We start from the raw sequence: 27,238 nt of genomic DNA on the forward strand, positions 1-27,238 counted from the left end.
GGACAGGTTGCGCCACCTCATCAACATCTCACACCGCCCCTGGCCATCAAGCAGAAGCATATTAGTCGCTCCTGGCGACTAGTACCTCTCATAAGGAACCGGACTTTGAGTGAACGTCCTCTGAGAAGAGGACGTTCGCCCGGAGACAACTAGTCCTTAATGCGGACCGGAGACAGCTTTAACGTCTACTCCTCGACATCCTTGTCTGTCTCGCATACACATCGACCTTCATGCGTCCCTCTATAGCCTCTAGCCCAGCAGAATTGATCGAGGTTGGTAATCTTTATTTCTCATGTGTCCTGTTGTTTGGCTCGTGTGGCATTACTGTTTGGTTGTTTGACTTGTGTTTACAAGTTAACACTGGAAGAGTCAGTTACACCCAGAAGTTAACATTGGTACAGTCAGTTACACCCAGAAGTTAACACTGATACAGTCAGTTACACCCAGAAGTTAACACAGTCACAGTCAGTTACACCCAGAAGTTAACACCGCCACAGTCTGTTACACCCAGAAGTTAACACAGTCACAGTCAGTTACACCCAGAAGTTAACACTGATACAGTCAGTTACACCTAGAAGTTAACACTGATACAGTCAGTTACACCTAGAAGTTAACACTGATACAGTCAGTTACACCCAGAAGTTAACACAGTCACAGTCAGTTACACCTAGAAGTTAACACTGATACAGTCAGTTACACCCGGAAGTTAACACTGCCACAGTCAGTTACACCTAGAAGTTAACACTGATACAGTCAGTTACACCCAGAAGTTAACACTGCCACAGTCAGTTACACCCAGAAGTTAACACTGATACAGTCAGTTACACCCAGAAGTTAACACTGATACAGTCAGTTACACCCAGAAGTTAACACTGATACAGTCAGTTACACCCAGAAGTTAACACTGATACAGTCAGTTACACCCAGAAGTTAACACTGATACAGTCAGTTACACCCAGAAGTTAACACTGATACAGTCAGTTACACCCAGAAGTTAACACTGATACAGTCAGTTACACCCAGAAGTTAACACTGCCACAGTCAGTTACACCCAGAAGTTAACACTGATACAGTCAGTTACACCCAGAAGTTAACACTGCCACAGTCAGTTACACCCAGAAGTTAACACTGATACAGTCAGTTACACCCAGAAGTTAACACTGCCACAGTCAGTTACACCCAGAAGTTAACACTGGTACACTCTCCACCTGCCTCATTCTACACCTGCCACACTCTACACCTGCCACACTCTACACCTGCCACACTCTACACCTGCTGCACTCTACACCTGCCATACTCTACACCTGTCACACTCTACACCTGCCACACTACACCTGCCACACTCTACACCTGCCACACTCCACCTGCCACTTTCTACACCTGCCTTATTCTACACCTGCCACACTACACCTGCCACACTCCACCTGCCACTTTCTACACCTGCCTCATTCTACATCTGCCACATTCTACACCTGCCACACTCTACACCTGCCACACTCTACACCTGCCACACTACACCTGCCACACACTACACCTGCCACACTCTACACCTGCCACACTCTACACCTGCCACACTCCACCTGCCACTTTCTACACCTGCCTCATTCTACACCTGCCACATTCTACACCTGCCACACTCTACACCTGCCACACTACACATGCCACACCCTACACCTGACACACTCTACACCTGCCACACTCTACACCTGCTATACTCTACACCTGCCACACTCTACACCTGCCACACTCTACACCTGCCACACTCTACACCTGCTACACTCTGCACTTGCCATACTCTACACCTGCCACTCTACACCTGCCACACTACACCTGCCACACTCTACACCTACCACACTACACCTGCCACACTCTACACCTGGCACACTACATCTGTAATACTCTACACCTGCCACTCTCTACACCTGCCACACTCTGCACCTGCCACACTCTACACCTGCCACACTCTACACCTGCCACACACTACACCTGCCACACCCTACACCTGCCACACTCTACACCTGCCACACTCTACACCTGCCATATTGTACACCTGCCACACTCTACACCTGCCACACCCTACACCTGCCACACTCTACACCTGCCACACCCTACACCTGCCACACTCTACACCTGCCACACCCTACACCTGCCACACTCTACACCTGCCACACTCTGCACCTGCCACACTCTACACCTGCCACACTCTACACCTGCCACACACTACACCTGCCACACCCTACATCTGCCACACTCTACACCTGCCACACACTATACCTGCCTCACTCTACACCTGCCACACTACACCTGCCACACTCTACACCTGTCGGAAAATCCGACACCATTTAATATATCATACAGACAGATAATAGCTGTGTTGTATAAACAAGTTAACCATAGAAAACGTGACTTGTAGTGGAATTACCGTCTATAGAAAACAGGATATCATCACCACATACTATTATAATTCACCAGCTATTCTGCTGGGAATTATTCTTAAATACATTAGTCTTTGGACTTTACCATCATAAAAACATCTTATATAAATTAACTTAATTATCAATATTAAAGTAGAGTAAATGTGACCCTTCTATCACTTTCTGAAATCTGGACAATGTAAGCCAGGCGTCAGGGAGGAAGGAGGGCAGCCATTGTTTATACTAGACCAGAGGCTCACGGCAGCAAATACGGCTCCTGTTAATTTTACTTGGACGTAGTGTTATGGAAACCAAAGGTGTAACATTTATCACACGCTGTCAACAAATTCAAGTTAAGTGTTCTTTCCGAAACCCAGTATCTTTCATTTATGGCCATTAATGTCATTATATAGGGTGACCGGTTAGAGCACGACATAGCCTCAAACTAAAGGTAATTAAGCCAGGTCTTTATTGTTCCATGTATAGTATTTTCTCTGATATAGCTTGTCATATATAGGTACCTGGCTTTACAGCTAGCGCCCTTTTAACAGGTCAAGTCGAGGAAGCAAGATTTTGTGCACCAGTTACTGGGTGATGGAAGCTACCTCAAAGAGGATAATTTGGTGTCTACACCCTAGTTATACCTGGTGGACTAACCTGCTGTACTATAAGATAAGGAACCTCTTCAATGTATGTAGTCTATTACTGTAGTTTGATTGGCTGCATATATATTCAATTAATAATAACCCCCCTAATGTGTAGAGGATCGATTTGTGAGATTATGAGATTATTGCAGAAATACAGTCCACTTATCATTATACAAATTGCTATCGAAGTATATAAATTAACATAAATATAAATTCATATAAATTAAATAAATATAAATCTCACAGGTCGGTTCCCACAACACCTGCCACACTCTACACCTGCCACACTCTACACCTGCCACACCCTACACCTGCCACACTCTACACCTGCCACTCTACACCTGACTGCCACACTCTACACCTGCTACACCCTACACCTGCCACACTCTGCACCTGCCACACTCTACACCTGCCACACTCTACACCTGCCACACACTACACCTGCCACACCCTACACCTGCCACACTCTACACCTGCCACACTCTACACCTGCCACACCCTACATCTGCCACACTCTACACTTGCCACACACTACACCTGCCACATACTATACCTGCCTCACTCTACACCTGCCACACTCTACACCTGCCACTCTACACCTCCCACATTCTACACCTGACTGCCACACTCTACACCTGCCACACTCCACACCTGCCACACCCTACACCTGCCACTCTACACCTGCCACACTCTACACCTGCTACACTCTACACCTGTCACACAGCGACCTGTATCATAACGCCAACTCATTTCACAACACACACGAACTTAAATCACAACTCAAAAAGTAACACAAACCAACTAACAGCAACACAATACATACACCCATAACACACACACGCAACACCAACCACACACTACAACACACACACACACACACACACACACACACACACACACACACACACACACACACACACACACAAACACACACACACCAACTACTCGACACAACACAAACCCACTATACCAAGCGCTCAACACAGCACAACACCACACAAAGACACTATGTATAGGTAACACAAGACCAGAAACACTGACCAGTCGCATCCCACGCAAGACAGAGAGCCCCGAGCCGATCTCAAGGCCGAGGTCGAGCAAGGAGGCCAGCACGATCACCAAGTCGAAGACGTTCCATTTGTTGACGAAGAACTCCTTGCTCAGGGCCATCAACTTCATGATGCACTCCAGGGTGAAGACCGCCGTGAAGACCTGCCGGGGGGTTAAGATGTTATTGTCAACACCTGTCTGGAGGACGTGTGGGTTGTCAGCACCTGTCTGGGGGACGTGTGGGTTGTCAACACCTGTCTGGGGGACATGTGGGTTGTCAACACCTGTCTGGAGGACATGTGGGTTGTCAGCACCTGTCTGGAGGACATGTGGGTTGTTAACACCTGTCTGGGGGACATGTGGATTGTCAGCACCTCTCTGGGGGACGTGTGGGTTGTTAACACCTGTCTGGAGGACATGTGGATTGTCAACACCTGTCTGGAGGACGTGTGGGTTGTCAGCACCTGTCTGGAGGACATGTGGGTTGTCAACACCTGTCTGGAGGACATGTGGGTTGTTAACACCTGTTTGGAGGACATGTGGGTTGTTAACACCTGTCTGGAGGACATGTGGATTGTCAACACCTGTCTGGAGGACATGTGGGTTGTTAACACCTGTCTGGGGGACATGTGGATTGTCAGCACCTGTTTGGGGGACATGTGGATTGTCAACACCTATCTGGAGGACATGTGGGTTGTTAACACCTGTCTGGGGGACGTGTGGATTGTCAACACCTGTCTGGAGGACGTGTGGGTTGTCAGCACCTGTCTGGAGGACATGTGGGTTGTTAACACCTGTCTGGAGGACATGTGGATTGTCAACACCTGTCTGGAGGACGTGTGGGTTGTCAACACCTGTCTGGAGGACATGTGGATTGTCAGCACCTGTCTGGGGGACATGTGGATTGTCAACACCTGTCTGGAGGACATGTGGATTGTCAACACCTGTCTGGAGGACGTGTGGGTTGTCAGCACCTGTCTGGAGGACATGTGGGTTGTTAACACCTGTCTGGAGGACATGTGGATTGTCAGCACCTGTCTGGGGGACATGTGGATTGTCAACACCTGTCTGGAGGACATGTGGATTGTCAGCACCTGTCTGGGGGACATGTGGATTGTCAACACCTGTCTGGGGGACATGTGGATTGTTAACACCTGTCTGGAGGACATGTGGATTGTCAACACCTGTCTGGAGGACATATGGGTTGTCAACACCTGTCTGGGGGACATGTGGATTGTTTACACCTGTCTGGGGGACATGTGGATTGTCAACACCTGTCTGGGGGACATGTGAATTGTCAACACCTGTCTGGGGGACATGTGGGTTGTTAACACCTGTCTGGAGGACGTGTGGATTGTCAACACCTGTCTGGAGGATATGTGGATTGTCAACATCTGTCTGGAGGACATGTGGATTGTCAACACCTGTCTGGGGGACATGTGGATTGTCAACACCTGTCTGGGGGACATGTGGGTTGTCAACACCTGTCTGGAGGACATGTGGATTGTCAACACCTGTCTGGGGGACATGTGGATTGTCAACACCTGTCTGGAGGACACGTGGATTGTTAACACCTGTCTGGAGGACATGTGGATTGTTAACACCTGTCTGGGGGACATGTGGGTTGTCAACACCTGTCTGGAGGACATGTGGGTTGTCAACACCTGTCTGGGGGACATGTGGGTTGTCAACACCTGTCTGGAGGACATGTGGGTTGTCAACACCTGTCTGGAGGACATGTGGGTTGTCAACATCAGTCTGGAGGACATGTGGATTGTTAACACCTGTCTGGGGGACATGTGGGTTGTCAACACCTGTCTGGAGGACATGTGGGTTGTCAACACCTGTCTGGGGGACATGTGGGTTGTCAACACCTGTCTGGAGGACATGTGGGTTGTCAACACCTGTCTGGAGGACATGTGGGTTGTCAACATAAGTCTGGAGGACATGTGGATTGTCAACACCTGTCTGGGGGACATGTGGATTGTCAACACCTGTCTGGAAGACATGTGGATTGTCAACACCTGTCTGGAGGACATGTGGATTGTCAACACCTGTCTGGGGGACATGTGGATTGTCAACACCTGTCTGGAGGACATGTGGATTGTCAACACCTGTCTGGGGGACATGTGGATTGTCAACACCTGTCTGGAGGACATGTGGATTGTCAGCACCTGTCTGGAGGACATGTGGATTGTCAACACCTGTCTGGAGGACATGTGGATTGTCAACACCTGTCTGGGGGACATGTGGATTGTCAACACCTGTCTGGGGGACATGTGGATTGTCAACACCTGTCTGGGGGACATGTGGATTGTCAACACCTGTCTGGGGGACATGTGGATTGTCAACACCTGTCTGGGGGACATGTGGGTTGTCAACACCTGTCTGGAGGACATGTGGGTTGTCAACACCTGTTTGGAGGACATGTGGATTGTCAACACCTGTCTGGGGGACATGTGGGTTAACACCTGTCTGGAGGACATGTGGATTGTTAACACCTGCTGTGACCAAATACACGCGCGCGCGTGTGTGCGTGTGTGTGTGTTTACTATTTATGTCTGTAGAATCGAGCTCTTGGACCCCGCCTTTCTAGTATATCTATTTTTCCTCTATTATGTCTGCGCTACATATGTTTCTCGCTAACATACGTGCGCACACATACACATCGCCAGGAAGCATGCCGTAGCAGCTGTCTAACTCCCAGGTACCTATTTACTGCTAGGTGAACAGATACATCAGGGTGAAAGAAATTCTGACCCATTTGTTTCCTTTTTTTTTTTTTTTTTTTTTTGTGTGTGTGTGTGTGTGTACTCACCTAATTGTACTCACCTAATTGTGCTTGCGGGGGTTGAGCTCTGGCTCTTTGGTCCCGCCTCTCAACCGTCAATCAACTGGTGTACAGGTTCCTGAGCCTATTGGGCTCTATCATATCTACACTTGAAACTGTGTATGGAGTCAGCCTCCACCACATCACTTCCTAATGCATTCCATTTGTCAACCACTCTGACACTAAAAAAGTTCTTTCTAATGTCTTTATGGCTCATTTGGCCACTCAATTTCTACCTGTGTCCATAGTGTGTGTGCCCCTTGTGTTAAATCAACTGTCTTTGCCTACCCTATCAATTCGTTTGAAAATCTTGTATGTGGTGATCATGTCCCCACTAACTCTCCTGTTTTCCAGCGATGTGAGATTTAATTCCCCTAGTCCATCAGTAGTTTACCCTCATCGTGTACTAGCCTTTCCGTCTCCCGGCTCCTGATCCCATTCCTATCAGCTTACACTTAGAGGTGTTGAACCCCAGCAGCCATTTCACAGACCAGCTCTGCAACTTGCTCAAGTTATCTTGGATGTTGTTGTTGTTAAAGATTCGCTACCTGGAACAAAAAGTTCCAAGTAGCACGGGCTATGGTGAGCCCGTAGTGCCTTTCTTGGAGAATCTTACAATCCTCATCTGTCTCAACCCTCATTAGTTTGACATCATCTGCAAACATCGACATATAAGACTTAACTCCTACAGTCAAGTCGTTTACATAAATGAGGCCCCTGGCATAGAAAGTTTCTTGTCATCACGTCTATTAGTTTAGTTCTCCATGTGCTTCTCTATTTTCCCAGTCTATCTGTCCACAGTTAAAGTCACCCATAATTAAGAGTTTAGATGTCTTCCTGCAAGCAATAGAAGCTGCTCTATTATGTTACTGGTTGCCATGTTGTTCTTGTCATACTGTTGTCTGGGTCTTCGTTATTACTGTGGTTCAGTACTCGGTAACCACTGCATTATGTGTAGAATAAATCTCCGTGGTGTAGTGGTAAGACACTCGCCTGGCGTTCCGCGAGCGCTATGTCATGGGTTCGTATCCTGGCCGGGGAGGATTTACTGGGCGCAATTCCTTAACTGTAGCCTCTGTTTAACGCAACAGTAAAATGTGTACTTGGATGAAAAAACGATTCTTCGCGGCAGGGGATCGTATTCCAGGGACCATAGGATTAAGGACTTGTCCGAAACCCTACGCGTACTAGTGGCTGTACAAGAATGTAACAACTCTTCTATATATCTCAAAAAAAAAAAAGAAAAAAATCTCTAACCCGCCTGGGAACAGGCGACAATGATTGTATGTTGGTTATCATTTTAAAAGTCATTCTGTCACTTGTGGTTGTGTTCACTCTCTAACCTTATCAATGCTGAACAGAAGAACATGTATATGTGATGGGTAGAAGTGTATAAATGTATGACCACGTCTGGGGCCCTGACGGCTGAGTGGAAAGCGCTTGGGATGCATAGTTTTAAGGTTCTGGGTTCGATCCCAGGTGGAGGCATAAACAAATGGGCAGAGTTTTTTCGCCCTGATGGCCCTGTTCACCTAGCAGTACATAGGTACCTGGGAGTTAGACAGCTGCTACGGGCTGCTTCCTGGGGATGTGTAACAAAAAGGAGGCCTGGTCAAAAACCGGGCCGCGGTGCCGCTAAGCCCCGAAATCATCTCAAGATAACCCCTCAAGATAACGTCTATAATATAAAATCAACACCAGTACCCGGCGAGGAAACAGAACTACTCACCCTGTTGCCGACTTCGAGGACCTTGTTGAGTTCGTAGGACATGCCGTGGTGCTCGATGGCGAGGAAGACGGTGTTGAGGATGATGCAGAGCATGATGAAGAGGTCGAAGACGGCGTCGTGCACCACCACGTGCATCATGTTCTGGAACTTGAGCCAGGTGCGGTAGTTGACGCAACACTCCCGGCACTTGTCACAGTTGCGGTCCACCACCTCGTCTGTCACGCCCCACACCGCACACAACGACACAACGTACATTTAGCTTACGGTCATCATTCACAGAGCACTTACGTGCTCGCTTAAGAGACTTGCGCCTCGTACCCGGGCCACGAGTCGTCAACCATTTACGCGCCAATTTACGAAACCTGCCCAACGTTCCTCAAACATGGCGGCTTTGTTTACATTTATCAAACAGCTTATGAGCTGCAATATAAAAACAGATTTGATTGTTCAAAGATGTAAAGGTTTCGTCAGTGGATGAGTAAATGCTTGATTAATCCCGGTCCAGGATCATAACACTTAAGACGGTATTTACAGAACAGTTTACGACCTCCAGAGCGATGCGACTTCGTATTGAACTTAAGAGTTATTTATCACATACGACCTCGTAGTGCCTCGGAGCCGCCATGAACGAGATAAGAGGTCACATCTCGTAAGTGGTAATGGTGCCAACCTCAATCATTATCATCAATGGTGGTGACCACAATCATCAACCCATCAATGGTGGTAACCACAATCATCAACCCATCAATGGTGGTGACCACAATCATCAACCCATCAATGGTGATAACTACCATCATCAACCCATCAATGGTGGTGACCACAGTCATCAACCCATCAATGGTGGTGACCACAATCATCAACCCATCAATGGTGGTGACCACAGTCATCAACCCATCAATGGTGGTAACCACAATCATCAACCCATCAATGGTGGTAACCACAGTCATCAACCCATCAATGGTGGTGACCACAGTCATCAACCCATCAATGGTGGTAACCACAATCATCAACCCATCAATGGTGGTGACCACAGTCATCAACCCATCAATGGTGGTAACCACAATCATCAACCCATCAATGGTGGTGACCACAGTCATCAACCCATCAATGGTGGTAACCACAGTCATCAACCCATCAATGGTGGTGACCACAATCATCAACCCATCAATGGTGGTGACCACAGTCATCAACCCATCAATGGTGGTGACCACAGTCATCAACCCATCAATGGTGGTGACCACAATCATCAACCCATCAATGGTGGTGACCACAATCATCAACCCATCAATGGTGGTGACCACAGTCATCAACCCATCAATGGTGGTGACCACAATCATCAACCCATCAATGGTGGTGACCACAATCATCAACCCATCAATGGTGGTAACCACAATCATCAACCCATCAATGGTGATAACTACCATCATCAACCCATCAATGGTGATAACTACCATCATCAACACATCAATGATGATAACTACCTTCATCAACCCATCAATGGTGATAACTACCATCATCAACCCATCAATGGTGATAACTACCATCATCAACCCATCAATGGTGATAACTACCATCATCAACCCATCAATGGTGATAACTACCATCATCAACCCATCAATGATGATAACTACCTTCATCAACCCATCAATGGTAGTGATTGCTGTCATCAACACATCAATGGTAGTGATTGCTGTCATCAACCCATCAATGGTAGTGATTGCTGTCATCAACCCATCAATGGTGATAACTACCATCATCAACCCATCAATGATGATAACTACCTTCATCAACCCATCAATGGTAGTGATTGCTGTCAACAACACATCAATGGAAATATTATAATCAGAGTACAAATGTACAACCACAAAGGTGATATTCTTAAGAGTAACTTGTGAGGAAGAAGGTAAACTGTGTTAACTCACCCTCGAGGACTGTAAACTGTGTTAACTCACCCTCCAGGACTGTAAACTGTTTGTTAACTCACCCTCGAGGACTGTAAACTGTTTGTTAACTCACCCTCGAGGACTGTAAACTGTGTTAACTCACCCTCGAGGACTGTAAACTGTGTTAACTTACCCTCGAGGACTGTAAACTGTGTTAACTCACCCTCGAGGACTGTAAACTGTGTTAACTTACCCTCGAGGACTGTAAACTGTGTTAACTCACCCTCGAGGACTGTAAACTGTGTTAACTCACCCTCGAGGACTGTAAACTGTTTGTTAACTCACCCTCGAGGACTGTAAACTGTTTGTTAACTCACCCTCGAGGACTGTAAACTGTTTGTTAACTCACCCTCGAGGACTGTAAACTGTGTTAACTCACCCTCGAGGACTGTAAACTGTGTTAACTTACCCTCGAGGACTGTAAACTGTGTTAACTCACCCTCGAGGACTGTAAACTGTGTTAACTTACCCTCGAGGACTGTAAACTGTGTTAACTTACCCTCGAGGACTGTAAACTGTGTTAACTCACCCTCGAGGACTGTAAACTGTGTTAACTCACCCTCGAGGACTGTAAACTGTGTTAACTCACCCTCGAGGACTGTAAACTGTGTGTTAACTCACCCTCAAGGACTGTAAACTGTGTGTTAACTCACCCTCAAGGACTGTAAACTGTGTTAACTCACCCTCGAGGACTGTAAACTGTGTTAACTCACCCTCAACGACTGTAAACTGTGTTAACTTACCCTCGAGGACTGTAAATTGTGTTAACTTACCCTCGAGGACTCAAGGACTGTAAACTGTGTGTTAACTCACTCTCGAGGACTGTAAACTGTGTGTTAACTCACCCTCGAGGACTGTAAACTGTGTTAACTTACCCTCGAGGACTGTAAACTATGTTAACTTACCCTCGAGGACTTTAAACTGTGTTAACTTACCCTCGAGGACTGTAAACTGTGTGTTAACTCACCCTCGAGGACTCAAGGACTGTAAACTGTTAACTCACCCTCGAGGACTGTAAACTGTGTTAACTCACCCTCGAGGACTGTAAACTGTGTTAACTCACCCTCGAGGACTGTAAACTGTGTGTTAACTCACTCTCGAGGACTGTAAACTGTGTGTTAACTCACCCTCGAGGACTGTAAACTGTGTTAACTCACCCTCGAGGATTGTAAACTGTGTTAACTCACCCCTCGAGGACTCAAGGACTGTAAACTGTGTGTTAACTCACCCTCAAGGACTGTAAACTGTGTTAACTCACCCTCGAGGACTGTAAACTGTGTTAACTCACCCTCGAGGACTGTAAACTGTGTGTTAACTCACTCTCGAGGACTGTAAACTGTGTGTTAACTCACCCTCGAGGACTCAAGGACTGTAAACTGTGTTAACTCACCCTCGAGGACTGTAAACTGTGTTAACTCACCCTCGAGGACTGTAATCTGTGTTAACTCACTCTCGAGGACTGTAAACTGTGTGTTAACTCACCCTCGAGGACTGTAAACCTTGTTAACACACCCTCGAGGATTGTAAACTGTGTTAACTCACCCCTCGAGGACTCAAGGACTGTAAACTGTGTGTTAACTCACCCGCGAGGACTGAAGGACTGTAAACTGTGTGTTAACTCACCCTCGAGGACTCAAGGACTGTAAACTGTGTGTTAACTCACCCTCGAGGACTCAAGAACTGTAAACTGTGTGTTAACTCACCCTCGAGGACTCAAGGACTGTAAACTGTGTGTTAACTCACCCTCGAGGACTCAAGGACTGTAAACTGTGTTAACTCATCCTCGAGGACTCAAGGACTGTAAACTGTGTGTTAACTCACCCTCGAGGACTCAAGAACTGTAAACTGTGTGTTAACTCACCCTCGAGGACTGTAAACCTTGTTAACTCACCCTCGAGGATTGTAAACTGTGTTAACTCACCCCTCGAGGACTCAAGGACTGTAAACTGTGTGTTAACTCACCCTCGAGGACTCAAGGACTGTAAACTGTGTGTTAACTCACCCTCGAGGACTCAAGGACTGTAAACTGTGTGTTAACTCATCCTCGAGGACTCAAGGACTGTAAACTGTGTGTTAACTCACCCTCGAGGACTCAAGAACTGTAAACTGTGTGTTAACTCACCCTCGAGGACTCAAGGACTGTAAACTGTGTGTTAACTCACCCTCGAGGACTCAAGGACTGTAAACTGTGTGTTAACTCACCCTCGAGGACTCAAGGACTGTAAACTGTGTGTTAACTCACCCTCGAGGATTCAATGACTGTAAACTGTGTGTTAACTCACCCTCGAGGACTGTAAACTGTGTGTTAACTCACCCTCGAGGATTCAAGGACTGTAAACTGTGTGTTAACTCACCCTCAAGGATTCAATGACTGTAAACTGTGTGTTAACTCACCCTCGAGGACTCAAGGACTGTAAACTGTGTGTTAACTCACCCTCGAGGATTCAATGACTGTAAACTGTGTGTTAACTCACCCTCGAGGATTCAATGACTGTAAACTGTGTGTTAACTCACCCTCGAGGATTCAATGACTGTAAACTGTGTGTTAACTCACCCTCGAGGACTGTAAACTGTGTGTTAACTCACCCTCGAGGACTCAAGGACTGTAAACTGTGTGTTAACTCATCCTCGAGGACTGTAAACTGTGTGTTAACTCACCCTCGAGGACTCAAGGACTGTAAACTGTGTGTTAACTCATCCTCGAGGACTGAAGGACTGTAAACTGTGTGTTAACTCACCCTCGAGGACTCAAGGACTGTAAACTGTGTGTTAACTCACCCTCGAGGACTCAAGAACTGTAAACTGTGTGTTAACTCATCCTCGAGGACTCAAGGACTGTAAACTGTGTGTTAACTCACCCTCGAGGATTCAATGACTGTAAACTGTGTGTTAACTCACCCTCGAGGACTGTAAACTGTGTGTTAACTCACCCTCGAGGACTCAAGGACTGTAAACTGTGTGTTAACTCACCCTCGAGGACTGTAAACTGTATGTTAACTCACCCTCGAGGACTCAAGGACTGTAAACTGTGTGTTAACTCACCCTCGAGGACTCAAGGACTGTAAACTGTGTGTTAACTCATCCTCGAGGACTCAAGGACTGTAAACTGTGTGTTAACTCACCCTCGAGGACTCAAGGACTGTAAACTGTGTGTTAACTCACCCTCGAGGACTGTAAACTGTGTGTTAACTCACCCTCGAGGACTCAAGGACTGTAAACTGTGTGTTAACTCACCCTCGAGGACGACGATGTGCTGGGAGGAGGCAGAGAGAGCGGCCGGGGAGGAAGGACTCACACCGTTGCACTTCCTTCGAGCGAAGAGCGTCTGCTCGGCTTTGCTTGCTCCTTCCTGAAGTCAGAGAGAAGGAGAGGAGTCCTGGGAATGTGAGAGTTAGTCCTGGAAGAGGGAGAATGAGTCCTGGAAGAGGGAGAATGAGTCCTGGAAGAGGGAGAATGAGTCCTGGAAGAGGGAGAATGAGTCCTGGAAGAGGGAGAATGAGTGCTGGAAGAGGGAGAATGAGTCCTGGAAGAGGGAGAATGAGTCCTGGAAGAGGGGAGAATGAGTCCTGGAAGAGGGAGAATGAGTCCTGGAAGAGGGAGAATGAGTCCTGGAAGAGGGAGAATGAGTCCTGGAAGAGGGAGAATGAGTCCTGGAAGAGGGAGAATGAGTGCTGGAAGAGGGAGAATGAGCCCTGGAAGAGGGGAGAATGAGTCCTGGAAGAGGGAGAATGAGTCCTGGAAGACTCGGGGAGTGTCCTGGAATAGGGAAGTGAGCTGTGATTGGTCTTTGAGTGCCAGACTCTGGAGCATAAGAGGCGGGAATACAGGGAGCTGGGCGATAAAATTCGCTAGTTTTAAAAGGGAAACTGCAATAAAAACACGAACAAATGCGAAAACCTATTGCGTGAATATATCCCATTTGATGAAGATTATTGCAACTCTACTTTTGCTCACTACGAAAAGAAAAGAAAGTTCATAATTTTCTAAATATACAAGTTCATCCCTACCCCACACAACTTGTCTTGGACTCTTTAAAATGGCTTCATAAAGTCTGCCTGGCGCGGTGGTGTAGTCGGCGGCTGGAAGCAACAACCGTTACAACTAGTGAAGTTACCCCGTTAAGGCCACACACCGCAGAAAATGGGAACTAATCCCGCCACCATCCCTTGGTTTCACTCGTTTATGGTTAAATGCAAAAGAAAATGGGAGTTGGCCGGCTAGGCTCTATCCATTAAGGTTATATATAGCAGAAAATGGGAACAAAACGTTCCCCCACAATCACCTTACCTGATTACAGGTGGAGAGTGGGTACCCCACAACGACCTTACCTGGGCCAAGTGCTGCAGGTGGTGTACGGAGATGGTGTCGGCGCCGTCGTGGTCGCCCACCACGCCAGAGTCGTCGAGGGAGGGCTGGCGGTGGGCGGCGTTGTTGGCGAGGCGGAGATGAGGCTTGGTGTCGTCGCAGCCGCCTCTCAGCGCCACCAGACCCGGCGCCGGAGCGGGTCCCGGCTGGCGCGTGTGGCAGTGACAGGTGCAGCAGCGGGTGGACGCTGCCGCCCCGGAACAAGGGTCGCACGAGGAGGAGCCGCCGCCGCCAACCCCTCCAGCAGCTGCCTCGGAGCCCTGGCAGTGTCCTGGAGACGAGGGACGGGGTGAGGGTGCTGGGGCTTGCGAGGCAGATATCGGAGGAGTGATAACGAGTGAAGCAGGTCGAGAGAGGGCCTGCTGGCCCTCAGATACCCCCAGCAGCGATCCCCCCAGCCGCGGCGTGGTGGGGGGCGCAGCAGGCTCTCTCACGGCATCTTCTGATGAAGTGCTTCCTCGCCCCTTGGCCTCCTTCTTCTTCTCCTCCTTCTTCCTGATCCGCTTGGAGAACTTGTCGCTGAGGATGCCGGCGCCGCGACGCATGACGATCACGCGCCGGTTCTTGGGCTTCTTCTTCTCCAGCGGGCGCGCATGCGTCAACTTCTCCGGGTCAAAACTGAAGGTGGAGTCGTCGCGGTGGTCCATCAGGTCCTTGGTCTTCTCCTGCGGGGGAGGGCACTGAACAGTTAGAACACTCCTCTAGCCTGTAACTACAGTAGTCGGTTATGGCCTGCGTCTTGCCTGTAACTACAGTAATCAGTTATGGCCTGCGTCTTGCCTGTAACTACAGTAGTCGGTTATGGCCTGCGTCTTGTCTGTAACTACAGTAGTCAGTTATGGCCTGCGTCTTGCCTGTAACTACAGTAATCAGTTATGGCCTGCGTCTTGCCTGTAACTACAGTAGTCGGTTATGGCCTGCGTCTTGCCTGTAACTACAGTAGTCAGTTATGACCTGCGTCTTGTCTGTAACTACAGTAGTCAGTTATGGTCTGCGTCTCGCCTGTAACTACAGTAGTCAGTTATGACCTACGTCTTGTCTGTAACTACAGTAGTCAGTTATGACCTGCGTCTTGTAACTACAGTAGTCAGTTATGGTCTGCGTCTTGCCTGTAACTACAGTAGTCAGTTATGACCTGCGTCTTGCCTGTAACTACAGTAGTCAGTTATGGTCTGCGTCTTGCCTGTAACTACAGTAGTCAGTTATGACCTGCGTCTTGTCTGTAACTACAGTAGTCAGTTATGACCTGCGTCTTGTAACTACAGTAGTCAGTTATGGTCTGCGTCTTGTCTGTAACTACAGTAGTCAGTTATGACCTGCGTCTTGTCTGTAACTACAGTAGTCAGTTATGACCTGCGTCTTGTAACTACAGTAGTCAGTTATGGCCTGCGTCTTGCCTGTAACTACAGTAGTCAGTTATGACCTGCGTCTTGTCTGTAACTACAGTAGTCAGTTATGACCTGCGTCTTGCCTGTAACTACAGTAGTCAGTTATGGCCTGCGTCTTGTCTGTAACTACAGTAGTCAGTTATGGTCTGCGTCTTGTCTGTAACTACAGTAGTCAGTTATGACCTGCGTCTTGTAACTACAGTAGTCAGTTATGGCCTGCGTCTTGCCTGTAACTACAGTAGTCAGTTATGACCTGCGACTTGTCTGTAACTACAGTAGTCAGTTATGACCTGCGTCTTGTCTGTAACTACAGTAGTCAGTTATGGCCTGCGTCTTGTCTGTAACTACAGTAGTCAGTTATGGCCTGCGTCTTGCCTGTAACTACAGTAGTCAGTTATGGTCTGCGTCTTGCCTGTAACTACAGTAGTCAGTTATAGCCTGCGTCTTGTCTGTAACTACAGTAGTCAGTTATGACCTGCGTCTTGCCTGTAACTACAGTAGTCAGTTATGACCTGCGTCTTGTCTGTAACTACAGTAGTCAGTTATGACCTGCGCCTTGTCTGTAACTACAGTAGTCAGTTATGGCCTGCGTCTTGTCTGTAACTACAGTAGTCAGTTATGACCTGCGTCTTGCCTGTAACTACAGTAGTCAGTTATGGCCTGCGTCTTGTCTGTAACTACAGTAGTCAGTTATGGCCTGCGTCTTGCCTGTAACTACAGTAGTCAGTTATGGCCTGCGTCTTGCCTGTAACTACAGTAGTCAGTTATGACCTGCGTCTTGCCTGTAACTACAGTAGTCAGTTATGACCTGCGTCTTGTAACTACAGTAGTCAGTTATGGCCTGCGTCTTGTCTGTAACTACTGTAGTCAGTTATGACCTGCGTCTTGTAAATACAGTAGTCAGTTATGACCTGCGTCTTGTCTGTAACTACAGTAGTCAGTTATGACCTGCGTCTTGTAAATACAGTAGTCAGTTATGACCTGCGTCTTGTCTGTAACTACAGTAGTCAGTTATGACCTGCGTCTTGTAACTACAGTAGTCAGTTATGGCCTGCGTCTTGTCTGTAACTACAGTAGTCAGTTATGGTCTGCGTCTTGCCTGTAACTACAGTAGTCGGTTATGACCTGCGTCTTGTCTGTAACTACAGTAGTCAGTTATGGTCTGCGTCTTGCCTGTAACTACAGTAGTCGGTTATGGCCTGCGTCTCGCCTGTAACTACAGTAGTCGGTTATGACCTGCGTCTTGCCTGTAACTACAGTAGTCAGTTATGACCTGCGTCTTGCCTGTAACTACAGTAGTCAGTTATGGCCTGCGTCTTGCCTGTAACTACAGTAGTCAGTTATGACCTGCGTCTTGCCTGTAACTACAGTAGTCAGTTATGACCTGCGTCTTGCCTGTAACTACAGTAGTCGGTTATGGCCTGCGTCTTGCCTGTAACTACAGTAGTCGGTTATGGCCTGCGTCTCGCCTGTAACTACAGTAGTCGGTTATGACCTGCGTCTTGCCTGTAACTACAGTAGTCAGTTATGGCCTGCGTCTTGCCTGTAACTACAGTAGTCAGTTATGGCCTGCGTCTTGCCTGTAACTACAGTAGTCAGTTATGGCCTGCGTCTTGTCTGTAACTACAGTAGTCAGTTATGGCCTGCGTCTTGCCTGTAACTACAGTAGTCGGTTATGGCCTGCGTCTTGCCTGTAACTACAGTAGTCAGTTATGGCCTGCGTCTTGTCTGTAACTACAGTAGTCAGTTATGACCTGCGTCTTGTAACTATAGTAGTCGGTTATGACCTGCGTCTCGCCTGTAACTACAGTAGTCGGTTATGACCTGCATCTTGCCTGTAACTACAGTAGTCAGTTATGGCCTGCGTCTTGCCTGTAACTACAGTAGTCAGTTATGGCCTGCGTCTTGCCTGTAACTACAGTAGTCAGTTATGGCCTGCGTCTCGCCTGTAACTACAGTAGTCAGTTATGGTCTGCGTCTTCCTGTAACTACAGTAGTCAGTTATGGCCTGCGTCTTGTCTGTAACTACAGTAGTCAGTTATGGCCTGCGTCTTGCCTGTAACTACAGTAGTCGGTTATGGCCTGCGTCTTGCCTGTAACTACAGTAGTCAGTTATGACCTGCGTCTTGCCTGTAACTACAGTAGTCAGTTATGGCCTGCGTCTTGTCTGTAACTACAGTAGTCAGTTATGACCTGCGTCTTGTAACTACAGTAGTCGGTTATGACCTGCGTCTCGCCTGTAACTACAGTAGTCAGTTATGACCTACGTCTTGTCTGTAACTACAGTAGTCGGTTATGGCCTGCGTCTTGCCTGTAACTACAGTAGTCAGTTATGACCTGCGTCTTGTCTGTAACTACAGTAGTCAGTTATGGTCTGCGTCTCGCCTGTAACTACAGTAGTCAGTTATGACCTACGTCTTGTCTGTAACTACAGTAGTCAGTTATGACCTGCGTCTTGTAACTACAGTAGTCAGTTATGGTCTGCGTCTTGCCTGTAACTACAGTAGTCAGTTATGACCTGCGTCTTGCCTGTAACTACAGTAGTCAGTTATGGTCTGCGTCTTGCCTGTAACTACAGTAGTCAGTTATGACCTGCGTCTTGTCTGTAACTACAGTAGTCAGTTATGACCTGCGTCTTGTAACTACAGTAGTCAGTTATGGTCTGCGTCTTGTCTGTAACTACAGTAGTCAGTTATGACCTGCGTCTTGTCTGTAACTACAGTAGTCAGTTATGACCTGCGTCTTGTAACTACAGTAGTCAGTTATGGCCTGCGTCTTGCCTGTAACTACAGTAGTCAGTTATGACCTGCGTCTTGTCTGTAACTACAGTAGTCAGTTATGACCTGCGTCTTGCCTGTAACTACAGTAGTCAGTTATGGCCTGCGTCTTGTCTGTAACTACAGTAGTCAGTTATGGTCTGCGTCTTGTCTGTAACTACAGTAGTCAGTTATGACCTGCGTCTTGTAACTACAGTAGTCAGTTATGGCCTGCGTCTTGCCTGTAACTACAGTAGTCAGTTATGACCTGCGACTTGTCTGTAACTACAGTAGTCAGTTATGACCTGCGTCTTGTCTGTAACTACAGTAGTCAGTTATGGTCTGCGTCTTGTCTGTAACTACAGTAGTCAGTTATGGCCTGCGTCTTGCCTGTAACTACAGTAGTCAGTTATGGTCTGCGTCTTGCCTGTAACTACAGTAGTCAGTTATAGCCTGCGTCTTGTCTGTAACTACAGTAGTCAGTTATGACCTGCGTCTTGCCTGTAACTACAGTAGTCAGTTATGACCTGCGTCTTGTCTGTAACTACAGTAGTCAGTTATGACCTGCGCCTTGTCTGTAACTACAGTAGTCAGTTATGGCCTGCGTCTTGTCTGTAACTACAGTAGTCAGTTATGACCTGCGTCTTGCCTGTAACTACAGTAGTCAGTTATGGCCTGCGTCTTGTCTGTAACTACAGTAGTCAGTTATGGCCTGCGTCTTGCCTGTAACTACAGTAGTCAGTTATGGCCTGCGTCTTGCCTGTAACTACAGTAGTCAGTTATGACCTGCGTCTTGCCTGTAACTACAGTAGTCAGTTATGACCTGCGTCTTGTAACTACAGTAGTCAGTTATGGCCTGCGTCTTGTCTGTAACTACTGTAGTCAGTTATGACCTGCGTCTTGTAAATACAGTAGTCAGTTATGACCTGCGTCTTGTCTGTAACTACAGTAGTCAGTTATGACCTGCGTCTTGTAAATACAGTAGTCAGTTATGACCTGCGTCTTGTCTGTAACTACAGTAGTCAGTTATGACCTGCGTCTTGTAACTACAGTAGTCAGTTATGGCCTGCGTCTTGTCTGTAACTACAGTAGTCAGTTATGGTCTGCGTCTTGCCTGTAACTACAGTAGTCGGTTATGACCTGCGTCTTGTCTGTAACTACAGTAGTCAGTTATGGTCTGCGTCTTGCCTGTAACTACAGTAGTCGGTTATGGCCTGCGTCTCGCCTGTAACTACAGTAGTCGGTTATGACCTGCGTCTTGCCTGTAACTACAGTAGTCAGTTATGACCTGCGTCTTGCCTGTAACTACAGTAGTCAGTTATGGCCTGCGTCTTGCCTGTAACTACAGTAGTCAGTTATGATCTGCGTCTTGCCTGTAACTACAGTAGTCAGTTATGACCTGCGTCTTGCCTGTAACTACAGTAGTCGGTTATGGCCTGCGTCTTGCCTGTAACTACAGTAGTCGGTTATGGCCTGCGTCTCGCCTGTAACTACAGTAGTCGGTTATGACCTGCGTCTTGCCTGTAACTACAGTAGTCAGTTATGGCCTGCGTCTTGCCTGTAACTACAGTAGTCAGTTATGGCCTGCGTCTTGCCTGTAACTACAGTAGTCAGTTATGGCCTGCGTCTTGTCTGTAACTACAGTAGTCAGTTATGGCCTGCGTCTTGCCTGTAACTACAGTAGTCGGTTATGGCCTGCGTCTTGCCTGTAACTACAGTAGTCAGTTATGGCCTGCGTCTTGTCTGTAACTACAGTAGTCAGTTATGACCTGCGTCTTGTAACTATAGTAGTCGGTTATGACCTGCGTCTCGCCTGTAACTACAGTAGTCGGTTATGACCTGCATCTTGCCTGTAACTACAGTAGTCAGTTATGGCCTGCGTCTTGCCTGTAACTACAGTAGTCAGTTATGGCCTGCGTCTTGCCTGTAACTACAGTAGTCAGTTATGGCCTGCGTCTCGCCTGTAACTACAGTAGTCAGTTATGGTCTGCGTCTTCCTGTAACTACAGTAGTCAGTTATGGCCTGCGTCTTGTCTGTAACTACAGTAGTCAGTTATGGCCTGCGTCTTGCCTGTAACTACAGTAGTCGGTTATGGCCTGCGTCTTGCCTGTAACTACAGTAGTCAGTTATGACCTGCGTCTTGCCTGTAACTACAGTAGTCAGTTATGGCCTGCGTCTTGTCTGTAACTACAGTAGTCAGTTATGACCTGCGTCTTGTAACTACAGTAGTCGGTTATGACCTGCGTCTCGCCTGTAACTACAGTAGTCAGTTATGACCTGCGTCTTGCCTGTAACTACAGTAGTCGGTTATGACCTGCGTCTCGCCTGTAACTACAGTAGTCAGTTATGGCTTGCGTCTTGTCTGTAACTACAGTAGTCAGTTATGGCCTGCGTCTTGCCTGTAACTACAGTAGTCAGTTATGGCCTGCGTCTTGCCTGTAACTACAGTAGTCGGTTATGACCTGCGTCTTGCCTGTAACTACAGTAGTCAGTTATGGCCTGTGTCTCGCCTGTAACTACAGTAGTCAGTTATGGCCTGCGTCTTGTCTGTAACTACAGTAGTCAGTTATGGCCTGCGTCTTGCCTGTAACTACAGTAGTCAGTTATGACTTGCGTCTTGCCTGTAACTACAGTAGTCAGTTATGACCTGCGTCTTGCCTGTAACTACAGTAGTCGGTTATGGCCTGCGTCTTGCCTGTAACTACAGTAGTCGGTTATGGCCTGCGTCTCGCCTGTAACTACAGTAGTCGGTTATGACCTGTGTCTTGCCTGTAACTACAGTAGTCAGTTATGGCCTGCGTCTTGCCTGTAACTACAGTAGTCAGTTATGGCCTGCGTCTTGCCTGTAACTACAGTAGTTAGTTATGGCCTGCGTCTTGTCTGTAACTACAGTAGTCAGTTATGGCCTGCGTCTTGCCTGTAACTACAGTAGTCGGTTATGGCCTGCGTCTTGCCTGTAACTACAGTAGTCAGTTATGGCCTGCGTCTTGTCTGTAACTACAGTAGTCAGTTATGACCTGCGTCTTGTAACTACAGTAGTCGGTTATGACCTGCGTCTCGCCTGTAACTACAGTAGTCGGTTATGACCTGCGTCTTGCCTGTAACTACAGTAGTCAGTTATGGCCTGCGTCTTGCCTGTAACTACAGTAGTCAGTTATGGCCTGCGTCTTGCCTGTAACTACAGTAGTCAGTTATGGCCTGCGTCTCGCCTGTAACTACAGTAGTCAGTTATGGTCTGCGTCTTGCCTGTAACTACAGTACTCAGTTATGGCCTGCGTCTTGTCTGTAACTACAGTAGTCAGTTATGGCCTGCGTCTTGCCTGTAACTACAGTAGTCGGTTATGGCCTGCGTCTTGCCTGTAACTACAGTAGTCAGTTATGACCTGCGTCTTGCCTGTAACTACAGTAGTCAGTTATGGCCTGCGTCTTGTCTGTAACTACAGTAGTCAGTTATGGCCTGCGTCTTGCCTGTAACTACAGTAGTCGGTTATGGCCTGCGTCTTGCCTGTAACTACAGTAGTCAGTTATGACCTGCGTCTTGCCTGTAACTACAGTAGTCAGTTATGGCCTGCGTCTTGTCTGTAACTACAGTAGTCAGTTATGACCTGCGTCTTGTAACTACAGTAGTCGGTTATGACCTGCGTCTCGCCTGTAACTACAGTAGTCAGTTATGACCTGCGTCTTGTCTGTAACTACAGTAGTCGGTTATGGCCTGCGTCTCACCTGTAACTACAGTAGTCAGTTATGGCCTGCGTCTTGTCTGTAACTACAGTAGTCAGTTATGGCCTGCGTCTTGTCTGTAACTACAGTAGTCAGTTATGACCTGCGTCTTGTAACTACAGTAGTCGGTTATGACCTGCGTCTCGCCTGTAACTACAGTAGTCGGTTATGACCTGCGTCTTGCCTGTAACTACAGTAGTCAGTTATGGCCTGCGTCTTGCCTGTAACTACAGTAGTCAGTTATGGCCTGCGTCTTGCCTGTAACTACAGTAGTCAGTTATGGCCTGCGTCTCGCCTGTAACTACAGTAGTCAGTTATGGTCTGCGTCTTGCCTGTAACTACAGTAGTCAGTTATGGCCTGCGTCTTGTCTGTAACTACAGTAGTCAGTTATGGCCTGCGTCTTGCCTGTAACTACAGTAGTCGGTTATGGCCTGCGTCTTGCCTGTAACTACAGTAGTCAGTTATGACCTGCGTCTTGCCTGTAACTACAGTAGTCAGTTATGGCCTGCGTCTTGTCTGTAACTACAGTAGTCAGTTATGGCCTGCGTCTTGCCTGTAACTACAGTAGTCGGTTATGGCCTGCGTCTTGCCTGTAACTACAGTAGTCAGTTATGACCTGCGTCTTGCCTGTAACTACAGTAGTCAGTTATGGCCTGCGTCTTGTCTGTAACTACAGTAGTCAGTTATGACCTGCGTCTTGTAACTACAGTAGTCGGTTATGACCTGCGTCTCGCCTGTAACTACAGTAGTCAGTTATGGCTTGCGTCTTGTCTGTAACTACAGTAGTCAGTTATGGCCTGCGTCTTGCCTGTAACTACAGTAGTCAGTTATGGCCTGCGTTTTGCCTGTAACTACAGTAGTCGGTTATGACCTGCGTCTTGCCTGTAACTACAGTAGTCAGTTATGGCCTGCGTCTCGCCTGTAACTACAGTAGTCAGTTATGACCTGCGTCTTGTAACTACAGTAGTCAGTTATGGTCTGCGTCTTGCCTGTAACTACAGTAGTCAGTTATGACCTGCGTCTTGTCTGTAACTACAGTAGTCAGTTATGACCTGCGTCTTGTAACTACAGTAGTCAGTTATGGTCTGCGTCTTGTCTGTAACTACAGTAGTCAGTTATGACCTGCGTCTTGTCTGTAACTACAGTAGTCAGTTATGACCTGCGTCTTGTAACTACAGTAGTCAGTTATGGCCTGCGTCTTGCCTGTAACTACAGTAGTCAGTTATGACCTGCGTCTTGTCTGTAACTACAGTAGTCAGTTATGACCTGCGTCTTGCCTGTAACTACAGGCAAACTTGCCTGTAACTACAGTAGTCGGTTATGACCTGCGTCTCGCCTGTAACTACAGTAGTCAGTTATGGCTTGCGTCTTGTCTGTAACTACAGTAGTCAGTTATGGCCTGCGTCTTGCCTGTAACTACAGTAGTCAGTTATGGCCTGCGTTTTGCCTGTAACTACAGTAGTCGGTTATGACCTGCGTCTTGCCTGTAACTACAGTAGTCAGTTATGGCCTGCGTCTCGCCTGTAACTACAGTAGTCAGTTATGGCCTGCGTCTTGTCTGTAACTACAGTAGTCAGTTATGGCCTGCGTCTTGCCTGTAACTACAGTAGTCAGTTATGACTTGCGTCTTGCCTGTAACTACAGTAGTCAGTTATGACCTGCGTCTTGCCTGTAACTACAGTAGTCGGTTATGGCCTGCGTCTTGCCTGTAACTACAGTAGTCGGTTATGGCCTGCGTCTCGCCTGTAACTACAGTAGTCGGTTATGACCTGCGTCTTGCCTGTAACTACAGTAGTCAGTTATGGCCTGCGTCTTGCCTGTAACTACAGTAGTCAGTTATGGCCTGCGTCTTGCCTGTAACTACAGTAGTCAGTTATGGCCTGCGTCTTGTCTGTAACTACAGTAGTCAGTTATGGCCTGCGTCTTGCCTGTAACTACAGTAGTCGGTTATGGCCTGCGTCTTGCCTGTAACTACAGTAGTCAGTTATGGCCTGCGTCTTGTCTGTAACTACAGTAGTCAGTTATGACCTGCATCTTGTAACTACAGTAATCGGTTCTGACCTGCGTCTCGCCTGTAACTACAGTAGTCGGTTATGACCTGCGTCTTGCCTGTAACTACAGTAGTCAGTTATGGCCTGCGTCTTGCCTGTAACTACAGTAGTCAGTTATGGCCTGCGTCTTGTCTGTAACTACAGTAGTCAGTTATGACCTGCATCTCGCCTGTAACTACAGTAGTCAGTTATGGTCTGCGTCTTGCCTGTAACTACAGTAGTCAGTTATGGCCTGCGTCTTGTCTGTAACTACAGTAGTCAGTTATGGCCTGCGTCTTGCCTGTAACTACAGTAGTCGGTTATGGCCTGCGTCTTGCCTGTAACTACAGTAGTCAGTTATGACCTGCGTCTTGCCTGTAACTACAGTAGTCAGTTATGGCCTGCGTCTTGTCTGTAACTAAAGTAGTCAGTTATGACCTGCGTCTTGTAACTACAGTAGTCGGTTATGACCTGCGTCTCGCCTGTAACTACAGTAGTCAGTTATGACCTGCGTCTTGCCTGTAACTACAGTAGTCGGTTATGACCTGCGTCTCGCCTGTAACTACAGTAGTCAGTTATGGCTTGCGTCTTGTCTGTAACTACAGTAGTCAGTTATGGCCTGCGTCTTGCCTGTAACTACAGTAGTCAGTTATGGCTTGCGTCTTGTCTGTAACTACAGTAGTCAGTTATGGCCTGCGTCTTGCCTGTAACTACAGTAGTCAGTTATGGCCTGCGTCTTGCCTGTAACTACAGTAGTCGGTTATGACCTGCGTCTTGCCTGTAACTACAGTAGTCAGTTATGGCCTGCGTCTCGCCTGTAACTACAGTAGTCAGTTATGGCCTGCGTCTTGTCTGTAACTACAGTAGTCGGTTATGGCCTGCGTCTCACCTGTAACTACAGTAGTCAGTTATGGCCTGCGTCTTGTCTGTAACTACAGTAGTCGGTTATGACCTGCGTCTTGCCTGTAACTACAGTAGTCAGTTATGGCCTGCGTCTTGCCTGTAACTACAGTAGTCAGTTATGGCCTGCGTCTTGCCTGTAACTACAGTAGTCAGTTATGGCATGCGTCTTGCCTGTAACTACAGTAGTCAGAAGTTACAGCAAGCCTCCGTGTTGCCTGTAACTCCATATATCGCGACCTGATTTTATAAGCACTATAATCACCTTCTGTGGTTGATTGTTCAATAAATCCCTGAACTATATGTTTAACACTTCTCTAACCCTGTCCATGGAGGACAGAAGAAAATGTATATATGCTGGTTAGCATTGTAAATGTGTGGCTACGTCTGTGGTAGAAAATAATAATAAAAACAAAATTAATATATATTATGAAATATATGGATGAGTGATATTTTCAGTTTTATTATTTAAAATATATATATATAATAATTTTATGTACGTATGTATGAAGGCACAAATGCATGTATATATGTATGTCACGACCTGATGACTATCATTCACATTCTATATATACTTTTTATGTATAAAAAGAACAAAGTAAAAAATGTCACCTCTGACCTTTGAGGTAAGAGAGGTAGGTCCCTCCATCTCCTAGGCGGCCGGAACAGACAAAACTATAAAAAACTCTATTAAAACCTCTCTCTTCCATCCCCCCTTCCATTCTCTTGACGCCTTTCTATATTCCCATTCCCTTCTCCTGGACGCTTGTAACCTTTCCATCATTGATGTTACTCTCCCTTCAATCCTCATAATCCAGTTATACTCCAAATATATTATTATAAATAAAAATAAAAATACTATGTCGCCATATTCACATGTTCGACTTCATCTGTTATTCTGCATGATCAACATGCTTCCCTTTCTCACTAGTTTTGTTGTGTTAACTTCCACCGTAATTATGTTATAATGTGTTTTGAATATGTTTGAAGTCATCCCTGTCTGAGTGTCCTTCAGTTAGGTTAAGGTGACGAGGATGCTGCTCTGTCTCTCATCCCGTCCTCTGTAGGGTGCTGCTCTGTCTCTCATCCCGTCCTCTGTAGGATGCTGCTCTGTCTCTCATCCCGTCCTCTGTAGGGTGCTGCTCTGTCTCTCATACCTTCCTCTGTAGGATGCTGCTCTGTCTCTCATCCCGTCCTCTGTAGGATGCTGCTCTGTCTCATTCCTTTCGGTGCAGTTAAGGATTGCTTTACCCTCCATGCAACCTATCTAAACACCTCTCACTTCCCTTATCTTTATATTCTTATCCACACTAAGTACTCCAGTCTCCCTCCCCCCCCCCCCCACCAGCCTCCGTCAACACCTGCCTCCGTCAACACCTGCCTCCGTCAACACCTGCCTCCGTCAACACCTGCCTCCGTCAACACCTGCCTCCGTCAACACCTGCCTCCGTCAACACCTGCCTC

General features: G+C 47.2%; 1 protein-coding gene across 1 annotated transcript in view; it reads right to left on the reverse strand.

Moving 5' to 3' along the window:
- NaCP60E (Na channel protein 60E) overlaps window positions 1-27,238 on the reverse strand; it is a 595,756-nt gene that overhangs the window by 549,887 nt on the left and 18,631 nt on the right. Inside the window, exons 4-7 of the mRNA XM_069316634.1 lie at window positions 14,942-15,643; window positions 13,848-13,962; window positions 8,671-8,885; window positions 4,103-4,273 (exon numbers count right to left, since the gene is read on the reverse strand). Coding sequence (XP_069172735.1) covers window positions 4,103-4,273; window positions 8,671-8,885; window positions 13,848-13,962; window positions 14,942-15,643 — 1,203 coding nt within the window. The remainder of the gene's footprint in view (window positions 1-4,102; window positions 4,274-8,670; window positions 8,886-13,847; window positions 13,963-14,941; window positions 15,644-27,238) is intronic.

Source organism: Procambarus clarkii, chromosome 84 (assembly GCF_040958095.1).
Source record: "Procambarus clarkii isolate CNS0578487 chromosome 84, FALCON_Pclarkii_2.0, whole genome shotgun sequence".
In the NCBI taxonomy this organism is placed as follows: Eukaryota; Metazoa; Arthropoda; class Malacostraca; order Decapoda; family Cambaridae; genus Procambarus; species Procambarus clarkii.